Here is a 12,598-nt window from a genome sequence, read left to right as displayed (position 1 = left end):
ATACACATAAGTACAATGGTGCAAACAATAGTATCTACTTCATAAAGTTGTTGAGAGAAATCAATAACACAATGTGAAATGTCTGGCATAAAGGAAGGGCAAAGAATGTTTAGGTTTGTGACTTTTTAGTGATATTAATAACATCACTATTTTATAAGAACTAAATAGGAATTACTACTCCTGAGTTAATTAAGTTAAAGCTTATCTCCTTATTTCTGCTCACCTCGTTCTAACTCAGAGACTTGTGGTGGTCTCTATGATTCTGTGATGTTGATGGTACAAGTGGTCAGGCAGAGAAGACAGTGGAATATTGAACTTGTGTCTTTCCCCAATACCCACCCCCCACTTTACAGATGAGAAAGCAGAGATTTAGGAGGTGATTCTCAAGCCACAATGCAATCTGATTCTCCTGACACCCTCATACTGATGCATGATCAGGAGAAGGAGATCTCAGTTTCCTTGGCTCTTTACCTGTGTCCGAGTTCATGGGCAACTGTGAAAGCCAAGGGGAGTCCAGAGTCTTCATTGATGTTACAACTCCGGTGAGGCTGGCACATTCCTGACAGGTGGGACAGCCCCAGAGTCTCACAGCGGTGATTGACACCTGCACAGAGGTCTTTTCTGAAAGCAAAGAACAGGGATGTGGAGGCGCCTCAAGAAACATCTAGAAAAAAAACCCATCTGGCTGTGAATTCACTTTCAACATGGTCTGTAAAGTATGATTAAAATTGTTTTTAAAAGTCCATATAAATCTTAGGGAGCGATTTTGAATTCACTAGGATTATTCTGATTTTACCACTTCATTATTGAATCTCATTCACACTCAAAGAAATATATGAAAATACAGCAAATGTTTCAATTTGAGTTGCTTTTATTCTTAATCTCAGGAAGCCAAATTATATTATTTGACACACAAGAGAAGGATTTGATTGAAAATTAGAATTAATTGAACTTTTAAACAGGGAAAGGACAACCATCAGTGGTTGAGGTTTTACAAACATGAAATGCCTTTTGGCCTTTCTGAGGTATGTGTTCAAAAGGTATCCGATAACTTTTGTTCATTCATGAAAAAGGTCATTGGTCCCATCAATCTATCTAGAGATCAAATTCATGGTCTCTCCGGTCCCACCACCCTAACAATACTGCATATGGGAGGGGATGGACATACAAAGAAAGACTCTTAGGATCTCACAGGATACGAGGAAGTTAGGCCCTTTAAAAAACTGTCCATTGAGTGTCTATTAAGTATCCAGCAATAAAGAGGTTTAAAAGGAGTGACAAAAGGATTGTAAAATATGGGTCTTACAGGTAAGGAGCATAAGCTCCCACTAAGGGATCAGCTTCACCTCCACTAAGCACTGGAGACAGTAGAAGAAAAACCATGCCTTGACATGAATCCACCAGCCCCATTTCACAAGGTGCGTTCACACCAAATCCATCTTGCACTGAAAGCTCCTCTATAGGGAACTCTGTTGAAGTGGATCTCAGTCTAGTCCTCCAGAGACCAGTTCAGGCCTCTCCTTCCCTCCCTTCCTGAGCCTACCTGCTCCTTCAGAGCAGAGATTCTCTGCAGGGGTTGGTCTTGTTCCTCGCACCCTCCTCAGGAACTTCTGGCAAAGTCTGGAGACAGTTATGGCTGTCACAACTTAGAGGAGGGTGCCACTGGCATCTCATGGATGGAGGCCAGGGATTCTGTTAAATACATCCCAGTGCACAGGCCAGACCCTCACAGCAAAGAATTAACCAACCCAAAATGTCAACAGTGTTACTACTGAAAAATTTTGCTTCTGAACTTGAAATTCTCTCTATTGTCTAGGAGCTGGTTGAGGTTGATCAAAACTTGAAACCAGAACTCTGTTGTAAAGAAGAAAAATGATCATAATAAGAAGAAAAGGAGAACAGATCCTTTGAATTCTTACTGGGTGATAGTATGGCTACTGGGGTCAAACTAACTGGATTTAAGTCCCTGCTATATCTGTTAAAAGCAGTGAGATTTGGGGCAGGTGACATAATTTATAAGACTCAGTTTCTCAATCTGTAAAATAGGAATGATTGATAGTAATGAACTATCAGGGTTGTTGTGGGGATTAAATGGAATGATAATTGTTCCAAGAGATGTAGAACTGAACCTGGCCCATGTCAAATACTCCTCAAAAGCCAGCTATCATTAACTCACTCATTTATTCATGTGAAAATGAGAGGTAAAATTATTATGCTTTCAGAGAAAGAAAAGAGACACAGCTAAGACACAGCTGCCCGCTGGCCAATGCTGGTTCCATGATCCAGAGTTCTTTCCTAGAGCCAGGTCTTGCCTAGACTGAAGTCTTCTTGGGGCCACTTGCCCGGATCCTCATGTTCTCTGGCTGCCTGCTGGCTCCCCAAAGTCTCTGTGCTTAGATTCTACACCTATACCAACCTATTCCCTAGGGAAGTTCCAATCAACACAGGTGTCACAAGCCCTGATGAACCTAATGTAATAGGTTTATGCCACAGACTTATTTTGGAACATATTTGCAATTAGCCAAAAGAGTGATTCTGGGATTGAAGTTTCCGGTTAGGGTAAGACAGATACTTGGATAGGGTGGGAGCTAATTATCATCCCTTGCAGATATCCAATGTACTCGGATAATCCTGTTAAAGGGACAGAGGACAAGCCAAGATGTTCAGAGCAGTCCATCCTCCCCAAAGACAACAGATACCCAGGGCCTTCCTGGTCATAAGGTTGGAGGGCCAGGCTGAAGGGCCTCTTCCACTCTACATCCCTGGATTCAGGATGTCTCTGAGTCTGCATAGGAGTATTCAGTGAAAACTCACCCTTCCCTCCTCATTAACAGCTTCATTTGTCTAGATTAAAATAGTATCTGTTATACAGTAGGTGCTCAAAAAATATGTATTGGATCAATGAGCACACATAGCCTTCCAAGAGCCTGGGTTGATTAGGTAAATTCACTAGGTTTTCACAGCTATGAGTCCTAGAAGTCCTGATGGTTCTTATTAGCATACAGGGTCTCTGTAGTCAGAACAAACAGTGTCTTCACGAGGGTAAAGGGAGACAAATGCGCGAGCAAATCACTCTGCCTATTCAGGGAAGGCCCTTCTTCCCATATTCTGTCTTTAACATCAGTCAGAGATGGAAGACTGATTTCTGTAGAGAGAGTTTCAAGTTTCAAAATTGGAGGAAATTTTAAAAAAATAAAATTAAAGGATAAGAAATTCCACGGTGAAGAGTTATAGGAGGCTTTAATGAGGATCTGCAAACAAGCTTACTGATTGTTTACAGAGCTGCACCGAGAAGCCAGTTTTAAATATGAAATCATCTCTGGGATAGAACAAGCAGATGCCGCTGATTAACACAGAGAGCTGTTCACATTTAGCAAGTTTGCTAACTCCTCCCTTACGGGGATGGGAGTCAGGAGGTATCTAGTTCACAGAAGCTCCCTTTTAAATGACCAAGAACAAGAGAGAGTAGAAGAATCTCATGAGTGTGAATACCTGGCAACCCTTTCACTTGCCAATCCCCCCACCCGTCTTACTATCCCTGGCTCTGGGGTACCTGGTGAGAAGGACGGCCACATCATGATGGGCAGGGTTGAGGTCACTCTTGGGATTGATGCTCTTCTGCCACTTGCAGAAGCTGGACAGTGTCTTCTCTGCATGGTGAACTATTTTCAATCCTTGCTGGAGAAAGAAGAGGGACAGATTGGCACGGGTGAGATTTCTGCAGTCAGGGCCCATCACATTAGGCCCCAAAAGCAGCCAAGTGAAATGAGCTCTGGGTAGGTGCTCCCCAGACATTTGGCAAGAATATGGGGAGCCCAACATGCTCCTCTGGGCCAGTCTTCTGCTCTAAACACTATTGTTTCCATGACTTCCACTAAAAGAACATAAAGATGAGAACTGTAGGACAGGAATGATATCTGGGACAAGTAGACCTTGAAGGAAAACAAAATATATTAGCAAAGACCAACATCTGTTTGATGTTCTATTGCTAGTAGTTCTTTGTTTCCAAAGCCAATATGATGCCAAAGGGGCATTTTCATTTCTAATGCAAAATGAATAGATTTTCAACAAAAAGCTCCTTCATTTCATGGGGTATCCTGCAAGGATGAATGGAACATTTCCTCGTCCGTGGTCTCCATCTTGGTTTGACATCCATGGATGAAGATCAGAAGGTGACATAATCTCTCCAGGCTTTTAACCATTTAGGATCATTGACTGTCTGACAACAATTAGGATGCTAGAGTAGATGGCCCAGCCCACAACGTCAAAGGCTCCTGAGTCATATCTAGCTGGCCCACAGTTACTATTGAAGATGGGAGGAGAGGGCTGGTTCCAAATTAACTGGATGAACACTTGTCAAATGAAGAAGAAAAAAGATATTCAGCCCTAGAGGGACTCCAGTTTAATCTGAATTTTTAAAGGAGAAGTTCCTTTGCCCCAACTCATTTCTGTGGAGTCTCTATATAGCCATCTCTTGTACAGGGTGGAGTCTACAGGGAGAATGATGACCTACATTGGCCTACTCTAATCTGAGTCTATTACTCTGGGCTCAGCCCAAGAACTTCACGTTGTCTCTACATCAAACTATGAGCTTTTTTCTCTATATTCTGTATTTTGATGAAACCCACATTCAAATTCAACAGGGCCCGAGAGACTCTGGTTGCCTGTTAGAAGCACTCCAAGGTCCCCCCATCCATACTGACTGACTACCAGAAATCACCTTCCCCTCATGAGAACACAGAAAGGTGGCTCATTGCTCAGGCAAACTCACTGAACTCCTAGAGTAAAGAAGTTAAAGAGAAGAAACAGAGTGCATGATTTAATAATCCTCATCATTAGCATCTACTAAAGGAGCTACGGTGAAGGAGGAGAGGTTCTGGAGAGCTAGTTGGGCACAGGGGCATCAGTCTCCCAGTCAAACTGAAGGTAGAGCAAGAACCCTGCTGGAAGAAACCTACCATATCTACCATAAAGAACTGGCCTGGTGGCATGAACTACACATAGAAAGGAGGAAAAGAGGAAGTGAAGGTGGAGGGAAGAAGGAAGGGAAAGGAGGAAAGGGAGGAAGGAAACATTTATTGATCTTTATTTATATGCCAGATAGTTGTAGATAAATTCTCTTTTTAATTTAATTGCACCCTCTTAGTATTATTTATAGGCTTTCCTGGTAAGCTCAGCTGGTAAAGAATCCTCCTACAATGCAGGAGACCCCAGTTTGATTCCTGGGTCAGGAAGATCCACTGGAGAAGGGATAGGCTACACACTCCAGCATTCTTGGGCTTCCCTGGTGGCTGTTCACTAGTGGCAGCATTTTTTATAAAGAAAGTATTGCTATTTTCATTTTATAATAAGAGAAAATTAAACCTCAGAGAAGTAAAGAACTAGCAGAAGTTTGCTCAGGTCAGTTACTGAGTCAAAGACTATGAGGACGAAGGCTCCTAGATGGAGCTGTGGTTCTGTTAATAACTGGTGACCAGCCTCATAAGCATGGTGCCTTACTTCCTCTCCTTCAGAGAGGAAGGCAAGCTATAAAACAAACCATCAACTATCCCCAGATTGCTTTGAGGTTTGTTTTAAACTCTATATTTGCTTGTTTGTTTTGGGGAGAGGAAGGATGTGAAAGACATACTCATTAATTAAAAAATAATGCCATTTTGCATTATTCCAAAGAAAATGAAACTGGCATAAATCTAACAAAATATGTACAGGATCTGTATCCAGAATATTACAACCTTCTGAGGGATGGCATGAGTCTTGATCTAAACGTCACACCTTATACAAAAATTTTCTCAAGGTGGACCACAGACCGATTTATAAAATTTTTTTAAAAATTATAAAACTTAAAAAAAAATCAGGGGAAAATCTTGGGTTCCCAAGACCAGGAAAAAAGTTTAGAGACTGGATACTGATAAAATCATCCAGAAAAGGAAAAATTGAAAAACTGAATCTCATCAAAATGAAAAACTTTTGTTCTGGAAGAAAGCTTGTAAGATAATGAACAGAAGAGCTCCAGAGTGAAGAAAGTATTTGTAAGCCAGGTAGCTGTCAAGGTCTTGTCTCTAGAAAATCTAAAGATCTGTCAAATCTCAACAATGAAAGAACAACTAGAAAACAGGCAAAAGACATGAAGGGACATGTCACTGAAGGGGATATACAGATGGCAAAGACATGAAGGGACACGCCACTGAAGGGGATATACAGATGGCAAAGACATGAAGGGACATGTCACTGAAGGGGGTATACAGATGGCAAATAAGCACGATAAAAAGATGCTCAACCTTATTAATCATCAGAGAATTGCAAATGAAAACCATAATAAGATGCTGTTGTTTAGTCACTCAGTTGTGTCTGACTCTTTGCGATCCCATGAACAATAGCCCACCAGCCTCCTCTGTCCATGAGATTTTCCTGGCAAGAATACTGGGGTCGATTGCCATTTCCTCCTTTAGGGCATCTTCCCGACCTAGGGATCAAATCTGCGTCTCCTGCTCTGATAAGTGGCTTTTTTACCACTGGCCACCAGGGAAGCCCCTTTCACCCCACTAGGTTTCCTCCAACTTCTCTGATCTTCTGCATCAAGGAGCATCATAATTTTCTGAATTAATCAAAGCTTTCTGAAAACTTTTGCTTTCAGTTTGCCTTAGCAGCAAAATACCTCTATTGTAAAAGTATCATTTAAAAAAATGGCTCTTGTTAAACACACACACACAAAGAAAGCTTAAGTTTTGAGTATCTTTTAAAAATGACTGTGGGTGTAATCATAACATGGTAGGTTTTAGTGATCAACCCTCTTCTTTTACATAATGGAAACATGCCTTTGGAATTTTCACCATAGACAAAAGAAACAAAAGAAATTGTGGAGGATTTTGAAAATGAAAAAAAAAAAATCTTAGAACATATCCTTTTACCAGGTTCTGCAGGAAAACTAGTATTTGAAGAAATCCTTTTCTTTTTGCTTTGTATTTAAGGTAAAATTAGGTACCTAAAGGGGTCACTAAGCCCCGTGAACATGACAGAGGAGAAGCTGTAAGGCATAATGAGACATTACTATGTGCCTATCAGAGTGACTAACATTTTAAAAAGTGACAACACCCAAACAATGGTAAGGACGTGATAAAATTGGGTCGCTCACACTGCTGGTAAGAATGTAAATTGTACAGCCACTATGGAAAACAGTTTGAAGTTTCTTAAAAAAACTAAACCTGCAACAATTATATGACCCAGCAACTGCATTCCTGGACATTTGTCCCAGAGAAATGAAGACTTACGCTCACACAAAAGTTTGTAGCAGAATGTTTACAGCAGCTTCACGCCTGGTAGCAGAAAACTGGAAAGAACCCCAATGTCCCTCAATGATTGAATGGTTAAATAAACTGTCATGTACCATGGAATGCTACTTAGGACTAAAAAGGAACAAACTTTCCATACACACTACTTGGATGGATCTCAAGGGAATTATGACCAATGAAAAAAATTCAGTCTCAAGAGGTTACATGAAAAAAAAAATCTCAAGAGTTTACATAGTGTACGATTCCATTTATATAACATTCTTGAAACGATAGAGAGATGTAGAACAGATTAGTGCTTTCCAGGATTTAGGTCAGTAGGCAGAAGGGAGGTATCAAAGGGTAGCATCTGTGTAATGAACCGTTCTGTACTGTGGCAAAGGTTCCAGAAATCTACACATACTAAAACTGCATAGAACTAAATGTAAACAGACACAATCAATGTGCATGCTCAGTCACTTCAGTCATGTCTGACTGCGCAACCCCATGGACTGTAACCTGGGAGGCTCCTCGTCCATGGGATTCTCCAGGCGAGAATACTGGAGTAGACTGCCATTCCCTAGGGGATCTCCCCGACCCATGTATCGAACCCAGACCTCTTATGTCTGCTGCACTGGCAGGCGGGTTCTTTACCACTAGGGTCATCTAAGTGCTTGTAAAACTGGTGAAATCTGAATAAGAGAGGTAGTTTGTATGAATATTGATCTATTGGTTCTGATCTTGTACCAAATGTACAAGATATTATACAAGATGTTACCCTTGGGGGAAACTGGATAAAGGGAATAAAGGATTTCACTGCAATATTTCTTACAACTATATGTGAATCTACAATTATCTCAAGAAATTTTTAACATCTTAAAAGTAACAATTGGCTGGAACCAAGACTAGAGGGTTGCAATAGATCTTATAAAATGCTTTAAAATATCAGTCTACATGGGTAACTTACTAATTAATTATATGTGAGTTCTAACAGTTTTGAATCAAAGGGAACCTATAATCTTTCAGATGTGTTGTTACAGTGGTGGGAATAGCCCCCACACCACACACTCACACATCCACACACTCACTCTGAAGTTAAGTTCTTTATTTAGATAACCATGAACATAAAGGCTTGTTAGAGCTGAAGTGGCCACACAAGCAGAAGCAGATGGAGTGCCTCTTAGAATGTTCTCCTCGGGCTCACAGTCACTGGTGGGATACGGCCAGATAGGAAAAATTCAATTTTTTATTTCAATATTGTCCATTTGCATTTTGGTTGGGAGCTGGACACAACTTGGTGGCTAAACAACAAGTACATTGGTTCAGTTCAGTTCAGTCGCTCAGTCGTGTCTGACTCTTTCTGACCTCATGAGCTGCAGCATGCCAGGCCTCCCTGTCCATCACCAACCCCCGGAGTTCACCCAAACTCATATCCATTGAGTCGGTGATGCCATCCAACCATCTCACATCCTCTGTCGTCCCCTTCTCCTCTTGCCCTCAATCTTTCCCAGCATCAGGGTCACTTCAAATGAGTCAGCTCTTTGCACTGGACTCATCATTTTGCAAGAACTTACACACCAATCTACATGTGTGTCTGTTTAAGGAAAAGCGAATGTCTACAAATATCCACTCTCCCTGGATACTGAGCCAAATTCAAATGTGAGCGAGGACCTGGGGAAACAGTCATCTTCCAGACCCTGCTGCATGGACTCTGCCTCCAGTTTTCCCAGCGTTGCTTTGAGTCCATTTCCTTGAAGGGCCTTAGGAATTATAAATCCAGTCCTCTTGTTTAAACAATGAGGAGATCCAGGTCTTAGAGGGGAGGACTTCAGCCAAGTCAGAGCTGGTTTTGGCAGAGCAAGGCTGGAATGCCAGTTTCGCAGCTACTAGTCCAGAACTGGTGGTTTTCCAACTACTGAAGCTGTTTTTCAGTTTCTCAGTTGTGTCTTTACTCTTTGGGATCCCGTGGACTGCAGCACACCAGGCTTTCCTGTCCTTCACTAACTCCCAGAGTTTGTCCATAGAGTCAGTGATGCTATCCAACCATCTCATCTCTGTCATCCCCTTTTTTCCTCCTGCCCTCAAATCTTTGCCAGCATCACATTGTCTCTTCCAATGAGTTGGAAGACACTTCTCTAAATATTTTGCTTTGAGTAATTGGAAAGATTTAGCAATTCAAATACTGATGGTTACTGTTTATTTATCTCCCCCACCTCACACTCCCACCACCAGGGGAAGACAAACACAGACAGAAACCCTCTACTTCTGAGATCCCCTAGCTCTCCTTCCTCTTCTTACTCTCAGGCCTGTTCTTCTTCTTTTTGGCTCATTGCTATTAATAGTTCACTCTTGATCACAGTTTTATTTTGGGTATTCACCTATACACTATTAACTTTCAAGTCTATATCTCATTCCCAACCTCCGCTAGAGGGAGGTTGGGTCAAACTCATGGACCCAAATCTCTTGATGGACACACTCTTCTGGTTTGCACCACAGATAGCCCTAACTCCACATCCCTGACCCTCTGTCTCCCTGTGTTAACCTTCTATTCTTCCTGCATCTTCTTAGTTACAGGAACCATCATCAAGTCGGTGTACTCCTGTTGGTCTCCTCTCTCTCTTTCAACAGCCCAGTTTGTCATCATGTGCTGTTAACTCAACTTTCTCTCCATCTTTACTCCCAACTATCTGAGTTCAAACTCTCATCATTTTATTCTTGAATTAATTCTTGCAGCATCTTTTCACTGTTCTCCTTCTTTCTTCTTTTTAAATCTATCCTCCTTGCCATCACCAGGTCGATCCAGCCAAAACCAAAGTCTGCTCATATCACCATGCAAGACTTGAGACCTTTCAAAGTCTAGCCTCCAGGAAGCCCTCCCTTCATGCTTCAACCTCACAGTTTGTGTTCCAGCAACATTCAAACTGCCTGTTTTTACCATTTTCCTCACCCCCAGACATATGTTCTTTCTCTCCTTGCTTTCTTCAGGCTGCCTCCTCTGTCTAGAAAGCCTCATTTCTCTCCTTATTTATTCCCTTTAACTTACCCGATATCCATTAATTTTTAAAGACTCAACTGGGACATTTCCAAGAAGTCTTCCCTGCCTCCTCGTCTGGAAGAGTTTTCTACAAATATGTCGTGTGCACCTTGGTTCACAGCATTTGCTGCACTAGGTTGAAATGTTAAAATTGTGTGATGTTACTCTCAGAGATTTCCGAGAATCTGCCTTCCAGATTATAAACCTCAGTTTAGCTTGAGTAAAATTCTTTTTCTCTTAACTTAGTAGTTAATTGAATTTTTGTCAACAGGAGAAAGAAAAAAAAAAAAGGTTAAAGCCCCAAGTCTACCCTCAAATCATGCTTGCTTTCTCCTTATTGCCTTTGCCAGTTCTTCTTATAGCCAAGCAAGAGCAGTTAACTGAGCTGCTGGTCATTTGTAGCTCAGTACTTTGCCCTTGTATAGAACTTTCATTTACAGTATGCAGCATTTAACACAAGTTCCATGTTACCACTTTCCTAGTAGATGTCATGACTCTTGCGGGAAATTTTAATTGAGCACAACTTTTTTCAGCCTCTTCATCTCCAAGTCTCATAAGAGACTAAGTCCAAGAAATACTCAGTTTCTTGAATGCACGTGATCCCAGGAGCCATGGTTAGCTATGCCTCAACACCATGTAGCTCTCAGCATGCACAAGATACAGAAGAGCTTCAGAGGGATAACACTGATGCACGATGAATAAGGGGAGGCTTGTACTGAACATTTCCTATAAAACATCCTTGTCATTATCTGCACTTCTCAAAACAAACCCCCATCCACACAATTTTTTTTTCCTATTTCCTTTGTAAACAAAAATAGATTTCCCTTTTTGTTCCTTCATCATTTTTTCTCACCTCATTTTCTCAGCCACTTCAGTCCAATTCACTTCTCACTTCCCCTTTCCTATTCATTTGAGTATGTGACCTGATTGAACAGGGAGGCGACCTAGAGGAAGTCAGCAATGGCTTGCAGAAATAGTCCCAAATGGGAGAGAGAAAATGATTTTGCAAGAACGTGGCTTTTATTATAAGTTGTCCTCTTTGTAATCTCTCTCATTATAATGAAAAAAAAATCATGTATTGATTTCCTAGAGAATTTGTGATTCACTGCACAGTCTGATCATGCTCTGCTAGCTAGGCTTAGGTTCTTAAAAGAAAGAGAACAGGCAGAGAGAGAAAAGCAGTAAAAAGTTTAACCTGAAAACTTCCAGTGTACCTAAGGAATAACTCATCTGATGGTCAGAGGAAGAGATACTTGATATTTTTTAAAGTGGTGAGTGTACAAATTCATTGCCCATATTTTTTGACATTTATCTTGAAAAAGCAGCAGTTCTATAGATTATTACAGACCCACACATCACCCTGGGGACAGGGGAGGTCACCAGTCTGAGTTGCCAAAGTCAACAGGCTTTTAACTCCAGAGTCTCACAGAAGTGAACCCAACACTAAATCTGGAGAGACATTCTCTGTGCAAACAGACATCTCCTTCCTATTTGTCAGCCCTGCTGCTCCTTCAAGCCAGCCTGACACCCCAAGGCCCTACCCCTCAGTGGCACTGTGATCTGGGGCCATGTGGCTGGCTTCATCCCAACTCACTCCCACCCCAGCTTTGGCTCTATCCTGTTCTTAAAAGAAGTCTCCAGATGCTAAAGACCCTATTCATCTCCTTCAGGTGTTTTGTTTTCCATCAAAGACTTTGGTACAATCTCCTCATCTGTGAAATGAGTATAATAGTAACAGTTGCCAGGGTTGCTGTGAGACCTAAATAATGATGATGATGATGATAAGAATGAGAATGATACTGATAAGTAACACTGACGGAATGGCTTCAACAAGCCTGACTATGCTGACCATTATATGAATTAACATGCTTGATTCTCACAGCAACACCAGAAAGTAAACATTCTTATCCCCATTTTACCAAATGAAGAAATGGGGGCACAGGCAAGAAACCTACCAGAGCTTATATGGCTAGGAAGAGGCGGGACTAACTATAAATCTGTGCTTGCCACGATGTCAACTGCTCACAGAAGTAGGAGGGAAGAGAGCAGTCCCTGGCCAACTGTTGAGCAGGGAGGTCATTGAATGAATTGGTCTTAAGTGGAAAGGGCTAAAAGCCTAAGTTTGTGTCTCAGTCCCTGAGGGAGAACAGGAGTTCAAAAATAGGATAGGGTCATAAAGTGAAGATGAGAGTTTGATTCAAGGCTGGATGGAAGCAAGACAGGAAAGAGAGCAAGTTGGTTCATATGTGAAGCCACTCTGATTTCTTGGCCCATGATGTCTTAATAAGCATGGCAAACA

At 41.5% G+C, this 12,598-nt stretch overlaps 1 protein-coding gene across 1 annotated transcript in view; it reads right to left on the bottom strand.

Moving 5' to 3' along the window:
• ADAMTS12 (ADAM metallopeptidase with thrombospondin type 1 motif 12) overlaps positions 1-12,598 on the bottom strand; it is a 407,364-nt gene that overhangs the window by 168,138 nt on the left and 226,628 nt on the right. The window contains exons 6-7 of the mRNA XM_069555948.1: positions 3,554-3,678; positions 472-621 (exon numbers count right to left, since the gene is read on the bottom strand). Coding sequence (XP_069412049.1) covers positions 472-621; positions 3,554-3,678 — 275 coding nt within the window. The remainder of the gene's footprint in view (positions 1-471; positions 622-3,553; positions 3,679-12,598) is intronic.

This window comes from Ovis canadensis, chromosome 16, assembly GCF_042477335.2.
Source record: "Ovis canadensis isolate MfBH-ARS-UI-01 breed Bighorn chromosome 16, ARS-UI_OviCan_v2, whole genome shotgun sequence".
NCBI lineage: Eukaryota > Metazoa > Chordata > Mammalia > Artiodactyla > Bovidae > Ovis > Ovis canadensis.
This window is presented reverse-complemented; position numbering and strand designations above follow the sequence as displayed.